This window comes from Marmota flaviventris, chromosome 1 (assembly GCF_047511675.1).
Source record: "Marmota flaviventris isolate mMarFla1 chromosome 1, mMarFla1.hap1, whole genome shotgun sequence".
NCBI classification, from domain to species: Eukaryota; Metazoa; Chordata; class Mammalia; order Rodentia; family Sciuridae; genus Marmota; species Marmota flaviventris.
This window is the reverse complement of record NC_092498.1, coordinates 164,614,074-164,631,540: the sequence shown is the minus strand read 5'-3', so window position 1 is coordinate 164,631,540 and position 17,467 is coordinate 164,614,074. Positions and strand designations below refer to the sequence as shown.

At 48.5% G+C, this 17,467-nt stretch overlaps 1 protein-coding gene across 2 annotated transcripts in view; it reads right to left on the bottom strand.

Moving 5' to 3' along the window:
- Window positions 1–1,004: 1,004 nt before the first annotated feature.
- Sh3bp5 (SH3 domain binding protein 5) overlaps window positions 1,005–17,467 on the bottom strand; it is a 71,121-nt gene continuing 54,658 nt past the window's right edge. For both annotated transcript variants that reach the window (XM_027947823.3, XM_027947824.3), the window contains 6 exons: window positions 14,619–14,783; window positions 7,163–7,293; window positions 6,270–6,312; window positions 5,385–5,604; window positions 2,963–3,223; window positions 1,005–2,479 (listed from right to left, as the gene is read on the bottom strand). In XM_027947823.3, the coding sequence (XP_027803624.2) occupies window positions 2,262–2,479; window positions 2,963–3,223; window positions 5,385–5,604; window positions 6,270–6,312; window positions 7,163–7,293; window positions 14,619–14,783 (1,038 nt within the window). In that variant the 3' untranslated portion in view covers window positions 1,005–2,261. The remainder of the gene's footprint in view (window positions 2,480–2,962; window positions 3,224–5,384; window positions 5,605–6,269; window positions 6,313–7,162; window positions 7,294–14,618; window positions 14,784–17,467) is intronic.

Genomic DNA, 17,467 nt, shown 5'->3' with positions numbered 1-17,467 from the left:
ACACACATATGGTACAGCACTCTGGGTAACAGAGCCAGAAATTCACCACCCATTAGATTCAGAACATTAGACTATACAACTTGCCTCCCAGAAACATTGTAGGAACTTAAGTCATCCCTGTTTTGGCAGCTTTTCCAAATGGTTTTTTTTTCCCCCCCTTTCCTTTAGAAAGGGGGATAGAAATGAGCAGTGCCTCAATTGCAGGAAATGGGTTCTGCTAACAGTAACTCAAGAAAGTCTCCGTATCTCTATTAGAATCCATGGTGCAAGGAGATTATGAGAGAAAGGACTGGGAAGATAGGATCATCATAACTCAAGTACATGGCTTAGTACACAATCGTGCATGCCTGTAATCAACTCAGGAGATGGAGGCAGGAGGATCCTCAGTTTGAAGCTATCCTCAGCAACTCGCTGAGACTCTCTCAAAAAAGGACTGGCAGGATAAGAGTGCCCTGGGTTCTATCCCCAGTACTGGAAACGGAAACTAGAAAACCCACAAATATAGTAAAAAGGACTTGGATGAACTTTGAAATGAAGTAGGTAAAGTACCTTAACACCCTCATGATTACCGTGTTACCCTGCACTTTTCCCACTGCATGCCTTTAAGTTGAAAAGCACACATCGAAAGTAGGCAGATTAACAGCCCAGCATAACATTGGCACTGATCCTTTCCCCAATCAGAAAAGTACTTTACAACCACTTGGAGAGCTTTTGAAAGTGCAACACCAAGTGCACCACAGGCCAGTTAAACCGTCTCTGGGAACAAGACAATAGCTGAGAGCCTCTCCTTGGCACCACCACCAGCATGTTTCCTCACTGCTGTGCATCAGCAGGAGTGGGATTTTAATTCAAACTTTGGCCTTAATTATAATTCATGACCTCAATTGACGATGAGAAAGACGACCAACGACCACTGCATTCCATGCTCTTCCTACTGCAAGAGGCAGCCACTGCTGGGATTTGATGTCTCTCTCACACATACACACACAGAAAAAAAAGAAAAGTTTTCTTAAGCAGTTTTTATTACACTCAAAGGTTTTAAGACAAGTACAAAATAACCTTGTAATCAGGATACTGTATCAGTCAATAAAAAAGGAGAAACCACTACAGTATGAAGATATACAAATGACTAAAGTATACAGTTCTGACAGTTAACAGACAACTTGAAATGGGGAGAGCTTTCTTTCAGAAATGCTAAATTTTCTTGAAACAGGACAAATAAAATATAGTGCTCTAAATATGCATAATCATGAAAACAAAGAAGAGCAGTCTTAACACTTATACTATTAGCATAGCAGACTCCATTGCGTCTATTAAACAGCCTTAGCCAACACATGCCTACTCCCTTTTCTAGCTTTAAGGACAGTTTCCTCTAAGGAATACTAGTGCAGCATGACCTTAAATAATTTATTTTTAAAGTTACAATCTACAGAGAAATTAACACCTTGTCAATCTAGATATAACAATGGCAACCATTCTTCACATGCACTTCTCTTAGAATAAATCCCCTTGGCTGGCAGGATAAGGTTATGCTATAGAACCTTCTCCCCAAAGCCACAAATCCCCTCTATCACCTGTCCCTGCTACCCTCATCCCCCCTTCCCCACACTGACATTCACCTTCCCCCTCCCCCCCTAGAAAAGTGCAGTTCATGGTAGCCTTCCTAGAAATGGTTTTGATGAATGTCCCAGCATACATGCTTTTTTTTTTTTTAAAGTCACCTCTGAACACCAGAGGTAATAAAAATGAATTGTGTTCTTGCATTTCATTTTAAGCCTTCACTAGGTCAAAAAGGTGTGCTCTGAGTATTTGAGTTTTTGTTGTGTGGGGTTTTTTAAAAAAATATTTAGATGCTCTGGGATATAATGGGAGAGAACATCTCAGTTTCCCCAAACAAACTGAGGGTCAGAAGGGAAAGAGATGCACACTGGGGCCCCTAGTTTGGCTAAGCTTCCAGCCCTCTTCCTGGCTCGTTTTCTTTCACAGGAACTAATTATTGCTTCCTCAGCACTGATACAGGGACTGCTCTGCAAAGGCTGTAACCCTGGTCATAGTCCACCTGTAACAACCCTGCTCTGTAAAACAAGCCCAAGAGCTCTTACCAGACGGAAATTCTTCAGCCCTCAACGTCACTGAAACTTTGTTAGTGCAGTTTAGAGTAGATGCTTAAGATTTGGCATATATTAAATGATTATTGGCACAACGTTCTCCAGTTTCATGTATAAATATTGATTTGCACATGGGCCATAGCCCTGGATGCGTCAGCCAATCTGCACCATTTTTAGGTCAGCAATAATCCCATCTCTTCCCTTTGAGCACTGGAGGGAAAGCTGCTTCATCCGGGTCTCCAAGGCCTGGCCCTCCAGGGAGGTGTTGCTTTGGCTCTTGCCCCTGCTACCACCACCACTGCGGTTGCTGAGACCTTGATTGTTGTTGGCTTTGTCACTGGTTTTATTCTCTGCCCCTTCTGCCCTGTCTCCTGTAGAGATTACAAAAGTTACCAAGTGGGTATTGACAGAAAATTCCACGTTCCTCGGTCACGAGCCAATCAGCTAACTCAGCCCTCTAGAATTCCCGCATGGCCCACAGTGCATATCAGGTTCCCTAGCACATGATCGCTAACAGCTTTTACTCCTCAATGTTTTATACATCCCTTTCATTAGTGATTAATTTGTCCTTTTCATTTTGTATCTAGGAAACAAACCCCTCTAGCAGGTGCTTGCCAAGGGGACTGTTCTGAGGAGAGAGAGAGGACATAGGTACTACTTTATTAAGGCCAGTGAGGAAGATCCAGAAACCCCCCAGAACAGCCCTTGGAAACAATCCCAGTGATCAAGGCCAACAGGATATTCATAGACCCAGGAGGGCAGTGCTGGGAGCCCCGAGAGCTGGCAGAAGTCTGTAGCAGTACACAGGCCAGGCAGCAGGTCATCTAGGATGGGACGAGAAGGCTGTGACTCACCTCGTTCTCCCTCACATTCGGGGGAGGAGGCCCCGCTGCATTCACTTCGAGGACCCAGCACTGGGAACATCAGCCCAAATTCTGACAGGGACACTGGGCTGGGCAGATCCAGACTGCCAGGCCTTGTGACTGCAGGGAACTGGTCAGGTATCTCAGATGGGCTCGTTGGTCCTGAACTAAAGCTGGACACAGACTGGGTTTCTGAGTCATCTTCAGACACAAAGTTGCTACAGTTGTCATCTTCAAAGGCCTCCGAGGCCACTGGGGATGAGAGAGAGAACACCAGTCACATGGAATCTGATAGGTGGTAGTAACTGAGTTCCTTTAACACTCGCAGAAGTGCTTGCTGCTGACAGTGACATACAGCACAGGGACTGCAGAATCTGCCCATGAGGTGCCTAACAGGCGAGTGTGACCCCGAGCCTGTCTCTTTGCAGCGACCAAAGCAGCACGAAGCAAAGCAGCTGGATCCTATGGATTGTCAGTGTCCCTAGAGTAACCTCAACCCCTGCCCTAGAAATCAGGGTTACCAGACTCTGCAGAGGGAGGAAGATGAATTCAGCCACATATCAGGACCTTTTCTCCACCTCAGTTACCACCAAAACAGAAACAGGAAGAGGTGCTAGCCCACTGGAATGGATCCCAAACAGAGCCAGTCTTTCCAAGAAGACTGAAGAGGGTTGGGGCTGTGGCTCAGTGGTAGAGCGCTTGCCTCACATGCATAGAGCACCGAGTTCGATCTTCAGCACAACATAAATAAATAAAATAAAGGTATTGTGTCCATCTACAACTAAAAGAAAAAAAAAAAAAAGACTTGAGAACTTTCTCATAAGGCCAAAAAAGCAAAAGCTGCCCCACATGGAATATCTGTGGGGACTTCTGTTTCCTTCCAGGTAACTTCTGATCTTGTAAAAGACACACTTAAGACCGGACAGACTGGGTGCAGTGGCATACACCTAAAATCCCAGTGATTCAGGAGGCTGAGGAGGAGGAACACAGGTTTGATGCCAGCCTCAGCGACTTAGTGAGACCCTGTCTCAGAAGGACCAGGGATGTAGCTCAGTGGCAGAGCACTTTGGGCTCAGTCTCCACTACCGAAAATTGAAAAACAAAACAAAATCCACCTAGATCACTATTTGCCGCAAAGAACAAAACTCTTACAGTGTTCTGTACCTTAGTTTGTGGACCAGAATAACCGAGGCCCAGTTCATGTTTTTTTCCCTGGGTTTCAGAGCCTTTCAGCTTTAACTAATGTTCCTTTCAGCCTGCACACAGCTCCACTTCTTTTGTTTTTCCAACTCCTCATCCTTCATCTTTAAAAATAGCCTTGTAGCATCTGTACAGGACTGTTACAAATGATAAGTGCTGTAATGTTGGGCACAGGAAATGGGCTCAGACCTCAATTCATATTCTAACTCCATTTCTTGCTGTGTGGCTTTGTCAAATTATTTAACATCTCTGAGCTTCATGATCCCCTCCATACAGGGTTTATGAGCTGATATATACTAAAGTAACTCGCAGTCATTGCTTAAATTTCAAATTATAGTTTTCTTTACCTTGGATCTGACATTTGAGCTTTTTATTGATGGAATTAAAGAATTCCTGATGAAGGGCAAAGAGCCAACAGGGATTATTCCAAAGAAAAGGAAAAAAAATGAAGTGCTTAAAGACGGGTGTTGGCGAGGTTTTCCTGTTCAACATAACAGAAGCCAAATCACACCTCTATCAGAAAAAAGGTCTCCATGGTCAGACATCAGTGAGTGCCTGCTGAGCGCTTACCGGGTGCCAAGCATTATTTCATATACTCTTGACCACCAACCTACATCACAAAAAGTAATAGATGCTATCATACCCTCCATTTTACAGGCAAAAAACAAATATCAGGTCACCTCTTGACTACACTGTGAAGGCCAGGATGTGGATCAAATGTGATTCCAAAGTCCCTATTCTTTTTGGGGGGTGGGGGGCCCTGGGGATTGAACTTCGGGGCACTTGACCACTGAGCCACACCCCCAGCCGTATTTTGTAATTTAATTTAGAATCAGGGTCTCACTGAATTGTTTTGAACTCACGATCCTCTTGCCTCAGCCTCCTGAGCCACTGGGATTACAGGCATGCACCACTGTGCCCAGCCCAGAGTCCCTATTCTTAGACAACTCTTCCCTGCAGGACTTCTCAGAACCTTGAATGTTCTAAAGTATGTCAGAGTGGGATGAAGGTGTAACATTTTCCAAACTTCTTTGAGCACATTTAGCATTTCACCGAACACAGTAGTCCACCAAACCTAGGAAGCCACCAGAAAGAGCCTGCAGGGCTGCATACTCTGACATCCTCTGGCATGGGCATAAAGGGCGGGGATCCTGGGACAAGACAGCCCTGGAAGTGGATCGCATAAGCCACATGGCCTTATTGCCCAGCTCACCTGAAACAGCATCTGGCTCAGGCTGGCCACCCACCAGGTCCTCCACAGACGTGCTGCTGCCCTCTGCCCCCACGCCGCAGCCCCGAGGGCCCATGGCACTGGAACGCCGCCGCTCGTGGATCTCGTCTGAGATCCTCTCCAGGTTCTTCAGGGCTGTCTTGTACTCGCCCTTTGCCAGGGTCAATTTGGCCTGCAGGTCATCCACTGTCTTCTTCAGTTGCTGGTCAGGAAGACGGGAGATTCAGTCAGTGAGCGCTGCCCGCACTGGCCCCAAGACACTTGTTGAAGTGCAGGTTCAAGAACATTTTCTGCACTTCAAAGAATTTCCCAAGATGTGACTCAGAGCCCGATTACTCCTCACAGCCACCCACTCACCAGATAGAAAACTCAGCCACCAACCCCTCTGTGCTCCCATCCAGGTGACAAGCTATGATATCCGGAAACTCTCGCTGGTGGATTACAGCCCGTCAGGGAAGGAACTCATGGAAGTCCCACAGTCTAGCCATCTGGTCCCTAGTACATTGGTTCTCAAACTTGTATCAGAATTCCCTGGAAGGCTGCTGAAGACTCAGATCTCTGGCCACACGCCCAGAGGTTCTGATCCAGCAGGTGGAGGGTGAGGCCTGGGAACCAGCAAGTTGCCAGGTGGTACCCATCTTAGAAGCAAGTGTAAAACATAGTACAGTCACTAAATGGCAGAGTTAGCTTCAGACGCCATGGGAGACCCATCAGGACCATTTTCAGATCTAAAAACTCAGTCAAGGATCTCTCTCTACGCTCCCCTTGAAACAGCAAATGGGTCACTTGAAAGCCCGCTACCACATCAAAGTGGCGTTTTGAGTGCAGAAAAAACCCAAAAGGGACAAATCCCAAGGCAATACATACCTCAAGCTGCACGTAGTACTTTCCCTTGAGTTCAAAATAAGGTCTGCGGAAGACGGGAAGGAAAATTGTAAGAGTAATAAGACACAATGACCACGACAAACTTCACGAGGTGCATCGGAGACATTAGTTGCAGCGGGACAGGATTTAGTGAACTCTGACAAGGCCAAGAGATGAAGGTGACATTCCCAGCCTCAGGGCCCGAGTGACAGACACCTGACAGAGCTGGTGGGCCTCACCCAGGGCTTGATGATAGGAGGCTCATTTCTGGACACTGGGGACCCTGCACTTGGTTTACTCTCCTTTTGGTGGTGATGGGGGGCTGTTCAAGGCCACACAGCGGTACCCGGCAGCAATGCTGCCGTGGATCTGCTTTCCAAGGATGAAGGACACATGAGGCTGCTTAAACCACCTCCTCTGCTGGGCGAGAACAGCCCTCACTGGGCTTGGTGGGGCCACCACAATCTGGGGGCTCTAGTTGATCCTTCAGGACGGTGGCCAGAGCTAGAGTTGGGCAGTTGGCAGAATCAACCAGGTCACAAGCAAGAGAAAGGACAAGAAACGTCAGCTTTCTCCCAGTCCCTTGGATTCAGAGTCTGCCAGAAGACCATGGCTCTTTAGGAGCTGGGACGTCAACACTAGAGTTGACCCATGAAGCTCCCATGCCCCCCACTGCTAGCATGCAGAGGACAAGGGATTGTAGGATGCCTTGGGTGAGTATGGAAAATCTCTTGCATCTCCCAAGTCATGCCTAGAGCAGTCCACCCCTCAGCATCCCCTGCCTCTGGAGGGTCACAGAGAACACTGAGGACCAGGAGGCCTGGACAGGGGGCTCTGGTGAGAGGATGTGGAAGATGTCAACCCTGCAGCCTGGTGAAGGCTGCACCCAGACTCACTTGGACTTGTTGATGGCCCTCTTGAGTTTCTTCTCCAGCTGTCGCATGCGGCCTATGGCGGCATTGTACCTGGCTGCAGTCTCCTTGTGCACCAGCTCGCTCCTCGTCTTGGTCTGCTCCGCCTCCATAACCTTCCAACAACAGCAGAGGTCAGCTCAGTCAAGCCCAGAACAGCTCCTGGCCAGGGTATCACTTATATCATCTTGTGAGAAGGTTCTTGGAGGAAATTAGTAGTCAGACTCTCAGATTGAACCAACTTTCCAATTAAATGGGATTTTCTTTCCCATGGGTCTATTTTGAAAGAGCCTTGCCAGGTAAGATTAAATGGCCAAGTTTATGGGAAAGAAAAAGGAAAAATTAAAATTAGAGAAAATTTTGGAATATTCAGACTCAACCAATTTCCTCTGCTCAGGCCTCCTGGCTGTAAGGAGCCATCTTGAGCTCTTCTTACTACCCTCTTGGGGCAGGACCTGAAGGGCAGATAAATGGCCAAATAGCGTGAGTGGGAACTTAAGAGGCATCAGGAAGCTGGGTCCATGCCTGTAATCCCAGCAATTTGGGAGGCTGAGGAAGAGGATCACACGTTTGAAGCTGGCCTGGGCGACTTAGTGACGCCTGTCTCAAAAAAAGAGAGCCCCTGGGCTCCACCCCAGTATTGTGTGTGTGTGTGTGTCTGTCTTTCCCCAAATATCCTGAATTCATTGGCTGAGCACAGGAAAAAAATCGAGGATCCAGAAAGGTCAAATTTTACATTAAGTAATGAAAATGACAACCATGTCATTCATATCAGATCTTGAAGTTTGTTAAAAAAAAATCCTCTCAGGAGATAAGTCCAAGTTCTGGTGGGAAATTCTAGAGGGAATATTTTGTTAAGCCTGTTGATAATTTTTTTTTTTTTTTTTTAGGGGTCCTTGAGGGACAAAAATCAAGGCAATTCAAAGACAGGCTCAATCATTCTTTCTTCACATTCCATCAAGACAATGTCTGCCCTCAGGGAAGAGGAAGGCAGCCCAGGGCAGGCCTGCCCACAGCACAGCTGGTCATTTCTTCCCTCTCCTCTGCAGGAGCACAGTTAAGCTAAAGGGATTTTTGGTACTGGGGATTGAACCCAGGGGCACTTTACCACTGAGCCACATCCCCAGCCCTTTTTTCAGACAGGGTCTCGCTAAATTCCTTAGGGCCTTGCTAAATTGCTGAGGCTGGCTTCAAACTTGCCATCCTCCTGTCTCAGTCTCTGGAGTTGCTGGGATTACAAGCGTGTACCACACCTGGCTTAAAGGGTCATTCTATATTTACCTAAGGAGCATCAGAGAGAAGCTCAAAGGACGCTTGGTCATTGGCCCACCTACTTGGACCCCAGCCAGGACAGTTTTTAGAGGGTCCACCCTGCCTGTAACTTGAGATTCAAAGAGAAGCTCACAGAAGGGTTATACCCTTTCCTCCAGGCAACAGCTGCAGTCAGCCCCCGGTGGTGGCTCATTTATTCAATAATTACAATTTATTCAATTACTTACAATAATGATGTTTAAAGGTTCTAGGGAAAATTGTGAATGCCTTCGATATATCAGTGATTTTTTAAATTCAATTCCTATATGTCTAAAAAGAATAAAAATTTTTTCAAAAAAAAATCACTGACGTTCTATTTTAGGGACCCTCCTCAGTTATATTTGACTTTGTCTTGGAGCTACTTTACAATCTTGTGAGTTGTTGAACACTGACAGTAATATAGATGATTCTCATCTAGAGAAATGAAGCTGAACTATATCCTAGTGAAGATGTAATTGATTATCAGTTGCCCTCTAAGTAATGACCAATTTTGTATCTGACTGTAAGTCTACTTCAACATTCCTGATTTTCTGTGAGTGTTTTTTCTTCCATTCTCTTTAAAAACTTCAAGAATTGTTATAACATCTTATGTATCAGTTTCCTCCATCAGTTAAAGTCTTTGCCAGGACACCATTTTTATTTGTATCAATTTACACTTTCACATTAAAAACATGTATCTTTTAACAAAGGCTTGAGATAATTTTTAAAATAGTCACGAAGTGCTGGGTGTGGGGGCACAGGCCTATAATCCCAGCGGCTCTGGAGGCTGAGGCAGGAGGATCACAAGTTCAAATCCAGCCTCAGCAACTTAGCGAGGCCCTAAGCAACTCAGTGATACCCTGTCTCTAAATAACATATTAGAAAAGGCTGGGGATATGGATCAGTGATTAAACACCCTGGGATCCCTGGTAGCCCCCTTCCCTGGAAAAAAAACCCCACCAAGTCAGAGAAGGGAAATGAGCTAAGTGGGCAGGGGGGTGACTAAAGTGACTTCTCAACCAAGATCAAAGGGTTAAGAGAACCACTTAGCTCATTCTAACATCCACTATTTCACAAGGAAACAAAAGACACTAAAAATATTGTGCTTGACATTTGCGGGAACCTCAGGAATGTTTCAGCTTTGCCTTAAATCTTGAACTGTAAGGATTGACTGGAGTAACCTTTATGAATACCCAAAACCCCAAGCTTATCAACAAAGACAAAATATTGGGAGATTTGTTTCTTTCCAAAAGGATCTGCAGGCAGGGCTCACCTGTGAGGAGTGGTCTGAATGCGTATTCAACAGACTGAATTCCAAAAGCTGTAATTCAGGCTACTGAACAGAAAGAGTCCCCTGCAAGATGCCAGGTGCTCACCAGCACACAGACCCTCCGTCTCCCTCAGTCCCCAGGCTGCAAACAGAAGCAAAGCCTTTCTAAAATTAAACATGCACTTGGCGACACTGCCAGTAAAGACTGAAGGGTACAAATACATCCTACTTCATCCTTAACAGGCCACCTCTACCCTGTCCTGTCTGAATCCCCCCTCCCCACACTACCCACAATCCCCAGCTCTTCAAAGAAAACACACAGCTTCCCGCCTTAAAGGGGAGAGGGGGCCACCAAGCTTGTCACCTGGTACATCTCCTAGGTAACCAAGGAGCTCCTCCATCTGCAGCCTAGAATCTGTCCTGAGGTGTGTGGTGATGGAAGGGAAGGGAGGGTAAGGGAGGAAGAGGGAGCCCAGGGACAGGGGCTGTGCCTGCAAGGTTGAAGCAGCAGGGGACAGAGGCAGAGCCACAGAGGAAAGCCACAATGAATCCCTCAAGGTAGCTGGGACCAGCCTGAGCAATCAGACCAGTGCTTGAACCTCGGTCCCAGAGCAGCCTTTCCCCCCTCAAAGCCTGCATGAACCAGGTATTGTGATCTGGACTCCAAGAATTCTCCTCCCATCTGCAAGGTCTGCTTTCATTTTACCGCCATCATTGAGTCAGAGCTGCATGTGGTGATTGAACACCTACTGCATACAAAGGCACTGCGCAAGACACAGTCAACTAAACTCTGGGCTGACAGCCTTGTTGGTGTGGACACTCCTAGCAGCAGTGACCATCGTTCAAGGCAGTGGGGGATCCAGGGGGCCTTGGAACAGGCGTGGAATCTGAGGTGATGGATGAGGAGGAGGAAGACACACTTCTGACATAGGCCAGTTTTTCCTGGCTTCTACTCACAGGTCCCTGAGGCCTATCTGCCATTTCCATAGGATGATCACACGGGGGACACAAAGGAAAACAGGGCACAAAGCTCAGCTTTCTGCCTCATTTCCCTGAGCTGGAAGGCTCCAGGTGAACTTAGCGGAAGGAGACAACTGTCCAACGTGAAGAAGGTCTTCACTTCCCTCCAGATGGTTCAGAACTTTCTCACCAGAGTGGGCTCTGTCCTGGGGACCATCCATCCACAGGCTCTGTGAGCTTCAGAGTGTCCACTGTAGCCTTCAGGACTAAGAAGTCAGGCCATCCTGAGGTTCCGCAAACCTGCAGAGACGCGCTCCTGCCCCTCAGACCTACCCCAAATGCTCAAGAGTGGACCGCCCACTGGTGCCCACTGTCTCCCAGCAGACCCAGGCAGCTGAAGCTGGCACTGCACCCAGGCCCAAGCAGGCAAGCACAGAGGGCCCTGCAGAAGGTCTGCCAGTACTAGGGTGCTGTGGGAACCACAGACCTCTGCCTCTCTTCCCGGGCCGTCAGGACAGAGTCGGCCTGCTGCACTCCCCGAAGCACCAGAGCAGCTGGGGCCTAAAGGTCCAGGGACCATGGAGCTACTGCTCAACAGCAGCCCCTGCTCATGGTAAGCCCACAGAAGATTCCAGACAGCTGTGCTTTCCTGCCGACGGGCACCAAACAGGTGTGCCAGCCTGGCGAGGCACAGCCTCCTTGCTGGGTCCCACCAGAGAACAACCTGAACTCACCCGCAGCATGGCACTCAGCCTCCCAACATGGCCTTCTAAACTGTTCCCAACCTGAGGTTCCTCCCCCCTCAGGTCTACTCGGAACTTCATTCAGCATCTTCTGAGCATGTTTCTTCTTGCATCCCTGTTCCAAGAGGACCCCAGAGGTGGCTCTCCATGCCACGTGAGAGACTTATGGTTCGGGGCCATTCATAGCAGGGCAGCTGTCCTCAGCAGCTTGTCTGCCATCCCGGGCCTCATGTTCACTGCGGACCAGGGAGCAGAGGCTGGCCATGTCCCGTCTTCTCTAGCAGCTGCCTGCTGCCAGCTCATAAGCCGTGACTCCCTCTCCATTTCCAAGTCACACTGCCCTCTTCTCCGTCTGGCTCCTTCAGCAGACATCAGAAAAGGCAATCCTTCCCTCACAGGTGGCCGGGGTCTCCCGACTCAGAGGATAAAAAGCCATCACTTTCCCATGAAGGCTGTCTCAAGGCCAGAGCATCCAGGGGTAGCGGGGACTGTTGCCCAAACCTCTCTCTGGAGAGCAGAGGGATTCAGAGCCCTGTGCCCCAAGGGAGGTTGCTCAACAGCAGCCTCCGTGGGTCTGACTGAAACTCCTCGCTGTTCCTGTGGCCTGATAGAGAGCACCTGGGCTCCTCACATGCCCCAGGATGCTGGCTTCAATTGTGGCTCCACGGCTGGCCACAGAATGTCACCATAGCAAATCTAAGGGGAATGAGAAGGGACATGCGGATAACCTTAGGTGTGGAGATGAGGAAGACAGGCGATAGGAAGAACCAGCTTCCTGGTGTATCCAGAAGCAAGACAAAGTGGCAGATACTTTCTGGAGCCTTGATTTTATTTAGAGAGAGGATCTCACTGAGTTTCTTTAGCACCCCGATGTTGTGGAGGCTGGCTTTAAACTCGCCATCCTTCTGCCTCAGCCTCCTGAGCCGCTGGGATTACAGGCTGCACCACGGCCATCTATTTCGTTCTTTTTTAAGGAACAGAGTCAATGATTTCTGAAATAATTTCTTAAAGGCTGGCGTGGATCTTCAGCTGGGCGTCAGGGGTACTAAAAAGGAAGGTGAACCTGCAGCTAAGTTCGAATTTCCTTTAGTGTTTTGTCCTTTTACACCTTAGCAGGCTTTGTCTTGTGATTTCCCTAGACCACCAACCTCCCCTTTGTGTTTTTTTTCATGAGTTGATGCAGGGAAACAATTCCCGCCTATGTTTAGCTCTATGAGCATCATGACCACTAGGGGGCAGGAGACTCAAGGCCACAGAAGCCAGGCAAGGCCAGAGTGCCTCAGGCTTCCAGGGGAGGTGGCATAAAGTCAACGCAGATTTGAGTCTTCAAGTGATTTGTGTGTCAGGCTTTCTATTTAAGGACGCTCAAGGCCATCTTTAATTATTAGATACCCCAGGACTTGAGCAGCTGTGGCAGGTGATGTTGAAAAGGGAGAAGCCATTGGCACGGACTCCTGACTTTTCTATTCCAGTCCCGCAGGCAGCTCTCAGGGAGACACCAGACCAGAGTTGCAACCCCCACTCCTCCGCATGTCACTTCAGCCTCATCAGCAAGGTCTGGTGGGAGTGGCTGCAGCCATTGAAGTGACACTCAAGCACTTGTCTACCCTGTAGCAACCCTCTGGCCTCGCTTCTACGTTCTTTTTCTGGCTCTTGAGTTCAACATAGAATGGGACAGAGTGTGCACAACAGACTGAGGCTACTGCCAAGGGATGCCAAGAACACCAAGAACACAGGCCAGGACATCCCAGGAGCAGCTCAGGAGCCAGGCCTGGAAGAGAAGAGCGGTATCCAGAACATGCTGTAAGACCCCTGGTAAGCTCCGCAGGGTTAGCAAGTGTCACCGAGCCAAGCAACTGTCCCTGCTTGTTATGATCTGAAAGTTTGCATCCCCCCAAATTCATGTTATAACCCAATCCCCCGAGCAACGGTATTAGGAGCCAGGCCTTTGGAGGTGATACGGTCATGAGGGTGGGATTAGGACCCTTATAAAAAGGGGCCTAAGAGCTAGTTTGCCCCTCCATGGAGTGAGGAGACAGCAAAAAGACAGCCCTCTAATGAACCAGGAAACAGATCCCTGCCAGATGCATCCTCTGGAACTTTCATCTTGGACTTCCCCGTCTCCAGAATCATGAGAAATACACGTCTGATATTTATAAGCCACCCAGTTTGTGGCATTCTATGGTAGCAGCCCAAATAAATCAAGACAGTACCACTTCTGATTCTGAGCAGGGTGACCAAAGAGGTCTTGGGATCTGCTAAAGAGACAACAGATAACGGCCTAAATCCCAGTGAGTCTAATACTAGAAAAAGGTCATCCACTGTCCACTTCCTACTCTATGCAGGCTCCCTGAGTCCCAGCTTCAACCTGGAAAGCCAGGCCCAAGCGCCTACTTCATTCTGATCTTACCCACCATGACTCCCCACTTTCCACCACCAGCATATGCACACCCTAAATGAACACCCAGCATGGCTTCACACTTTGTGTGTGTGTGTGTGGGGGTAACCAGGGATTACACTCAGAGGCACTCAGCCACTGAGCCACATCCCCAGCCCTATTCTGTATTTTATTCAGAGACAGGATCTCACCGAGTTGCTGAGTGCCTTACTTTTGTTGAGGCTGGATTTGAACTCCCAATCCTCCTGCCTCAGACTTCTAAGCCGCTGGGATTACACAGACACTTTTTTTCTTTTTCTTTTTTTTTAAGATAGGGTCTAAGGTGCCCAGGCTGGCCTCAAACTTGCGATCTTCCTGCCTCAGCCTCCCAGGTGGCTGGGATCACAGACACACTACCACTGTGCCTAGCAGAGACTATTCATCAAGAGGCTCCATCTGGCATTCAAAACCCAGACAGCCCTGGAAAATGACATGGCTCCTGTGGGAAGCCCAAGTCCACTGTCAAGACCTTCAGGGATAATCTAATTCAGACAAACCTTAAACAATAGGGAGAAAGGGCAGCCCCACTGTCACTGGGTGACTGTCATCCCAGAGTACGACTTAGGGCCAGGCCCAGCCAAGAGACCACAAGGAGAAGTTAACCTGTGGCTTTTAGAATGTTTTTAGGCAAAACTGGGAGTCTGTTAACTATGCTTGGGGGAAACCACTACACACACATAAGCATAGACCCAGACCAGACACACACACACACGCACACACACACGAGGCTATGAGTCCTACCCTCTGGGTGGCGTGATTCAGCATCTCTTGCCAGGCGGAGTCGAACTGCCGCTTGTCATCCTCCAGCAGCCGTTGCTCGGCCAGGGAGATGGTCTCTTTGGCAGCACGGAGCACCTCGGTGGCCCTCTGGAAGTCCTGTGTGGCTTTCTGAGCCTCCAGCTGAGCCTGTGCAAGAAAGAACCCTCGTGAGGCCTCAGGCAATCACGACAGGGCCCCAGGGTCCATACCCTCCAAATGCTGAGCTGCCCAGGCCCAAGACACACCCCTCCAGCTCTGCTGCTCAGCTGGGGGCACAGGTTGGCACCTCCAGGCCTCACTGACACCTTCCCTGCCCAGACCCAAGACTCAACTGATGACATGTCAGAACCAGATAGCATCCCCTGGCTGCATTCTGTGCATGGGGAGTCATGGCTGTGCGTACACAGGCTTCCCCAAAGCTGGCTGGAAGCAGGGCTGTGACCAGGTTGCCAGCAGTGTAGGCTCTGACCCAGTTCTGTCACCACCAGTTGGTCCCCCACTCAATCCACACTGACACCAGTGATGGGGCAGGAACAGCACCAGCTAGGCAATGGGAAGGACCTCATCGTAACAACAGAGTCACTGCTTCCAAGGGACATCGAGTGGGGCAAGCAACCTCTAGTATAGCTGACCATACATCTAAAGCCCCACATATGGCCCCTGAGCACCTGAATTGTGATTATTCCACACTGAGTGCAAAACACCCTAAGTTTAAAGACTTAGTACAAAAGACAAGACAGTTATACATTAAATTTTCTATTGGCCAGGTATAGTTGAACATGCCTGTAATCCCAGAGACTTGGGAGGCTGAGGCAGGAGGATCCTAAGTTCAAGGCCAACCTCAGCAACTTAGCAGGGCCCTATCTCAAAAGAAAAAAATAAAAAGTACCAAGGATGTAGCCCAGTGATAGAGTGCTCCCCAGTACCACCAAAAGTAAATAAATGATACTAATAAAATAAAAATGTAAATCAGATAGAAGAAGGGGACCAGAGGGAGGGAGGAGAGGGAAAGGGAAGGAACTGGGGAGTGAAACTGATCAAATTATACTGTTTTGTGTGTGTGTATGAATATATTATAACAAATCCCACTGTTACGTACATTATAATGCACCAATAAAAAGGGAAAAAAACATTATGTAGAAATAATGCAAATATGGTCACAAACTAATAAATATTTTTTAAAAATGTGAATTAGCCAGGGGTGGTGGCATGTTGGGAATCCCAGGGGCTTAAGAAGCTGAGGCAGGAGTATATTGAGGTCAAACCCAGCCTCAGCAAGTTAGGGAGACCTTGTCTCTAAATATAAAAGGACTGGGGATGTGGCTCAGTGGTTAAGCACTCCTAGATTCAATCCCCAGTACCGCCCCCCCCAAAAAAATTTAAAATCATATGATGAAGTAACATTTGGGATCTACCAGGCTCAATAAAATATATTAAAATTTAAAATCAATTTAAAAATGATTAATTTTAAGTCATTAACATTAATTTCACCATGGCTACCAGGACATCTTTTGGACAGCAGACACCCCTACCCTGAGAGTGGTCCACAGGACTAATTGTGCCGCACCATAGGAAATGGTCAGAGAAACACGCCAGCTGCCATTTTCTATAGGCTTGCCTTGAATTCCCCACCAGAGCTCAGGAAGTCGCTGCAGCGCCCACCCACCTCCACCCTTGGTTAACCAGGTCCCCAAGTCATTTTACTTGAGCCTTGAAGGGACACCCAAGGGACAACCCCTGGGACTCAAGACTGGGGAAGGCCAGGGGCCTCACCCTTCCCCAGAGTGATTCTCACATGACTTGGAGGAACTTTTCAGAAACCACAGGCTGAGGACACTAAGGGAAAAAAGAAACCTCAGAGGCTGGAGCACCCCATCCCCCGGGGCAAGAAACAATCCTTGGCACCCCTGGTTACCGCCCTGCCACACACCCAGCCCTCCAGGTGCTGAAATCAGCATGGAAGAGACCAGAGGTTGGTACAGACGGCAGAGTCGCACAGGAGTGTGTCCCAGGACAGAGGGAAACACCAGTCGGGAATGTGAAGGAAAAATGACTCCCAGTAGATGGAATTGAGGAGGACTTCCTCAGGAAGACTCCTAGCTGAGGACTGAAGGACACAGATGACTTGCAGGGTCACAGCAGGCCAGGAGGAAGCATCTGAGGCTCTGAAGACCTATTATAAAACCTAGTATCTATAGGAGAGTTGACAAAAAGCCTGAGAATGACTTTTTAGGGGTACTGGGGATTGGACCCGGGTGCTTAACCACTGAGCCACATCCCTAGCCCTAGTTTTTATATTTTATTTAGAGACAGGGCCTCTCTAAGTTGCTTAGGGCTTCACTAAGTTGCCGAGGCTGGGTTTGAACTCGCCTTGTGCCTCAGCCTCCTGAGCCGCTGAGATTACAGGGGTGCACCACCACACCTGGTGAGAGTGAATTTTTGAAAAGGAATCGACTAGAAATCTTGAATCAATGCCAGGCTAACCCTTCCAAAGTGGCTGGCAGAACCTATCTGCTGTGGAGATCCAGGACCAGGCAGGCACCTACATTCACTCAGGTGAACCTCAGCCACACAGCAGTATTAAAAGACGCTCACTTTACTAGAACTGAGTGACCTGCTAAGAAACAGATGGCATCATGCCCTCTCAGTAGGTCTCGGCCTCCCAGCTGGGCCTCCAGCCCACCCTTGGTTGTTCCAGGTGAGACAGCTCCGGGCCTCAGTCTGCCCAGACAGGCTCCTTCCTCCACCTACAGACTACCTACAGCTTCAAACCAACTCCAGGAGATAATGATTCATCCCATGGGCTCCTAGCACTTTCTAGAATGGAATCT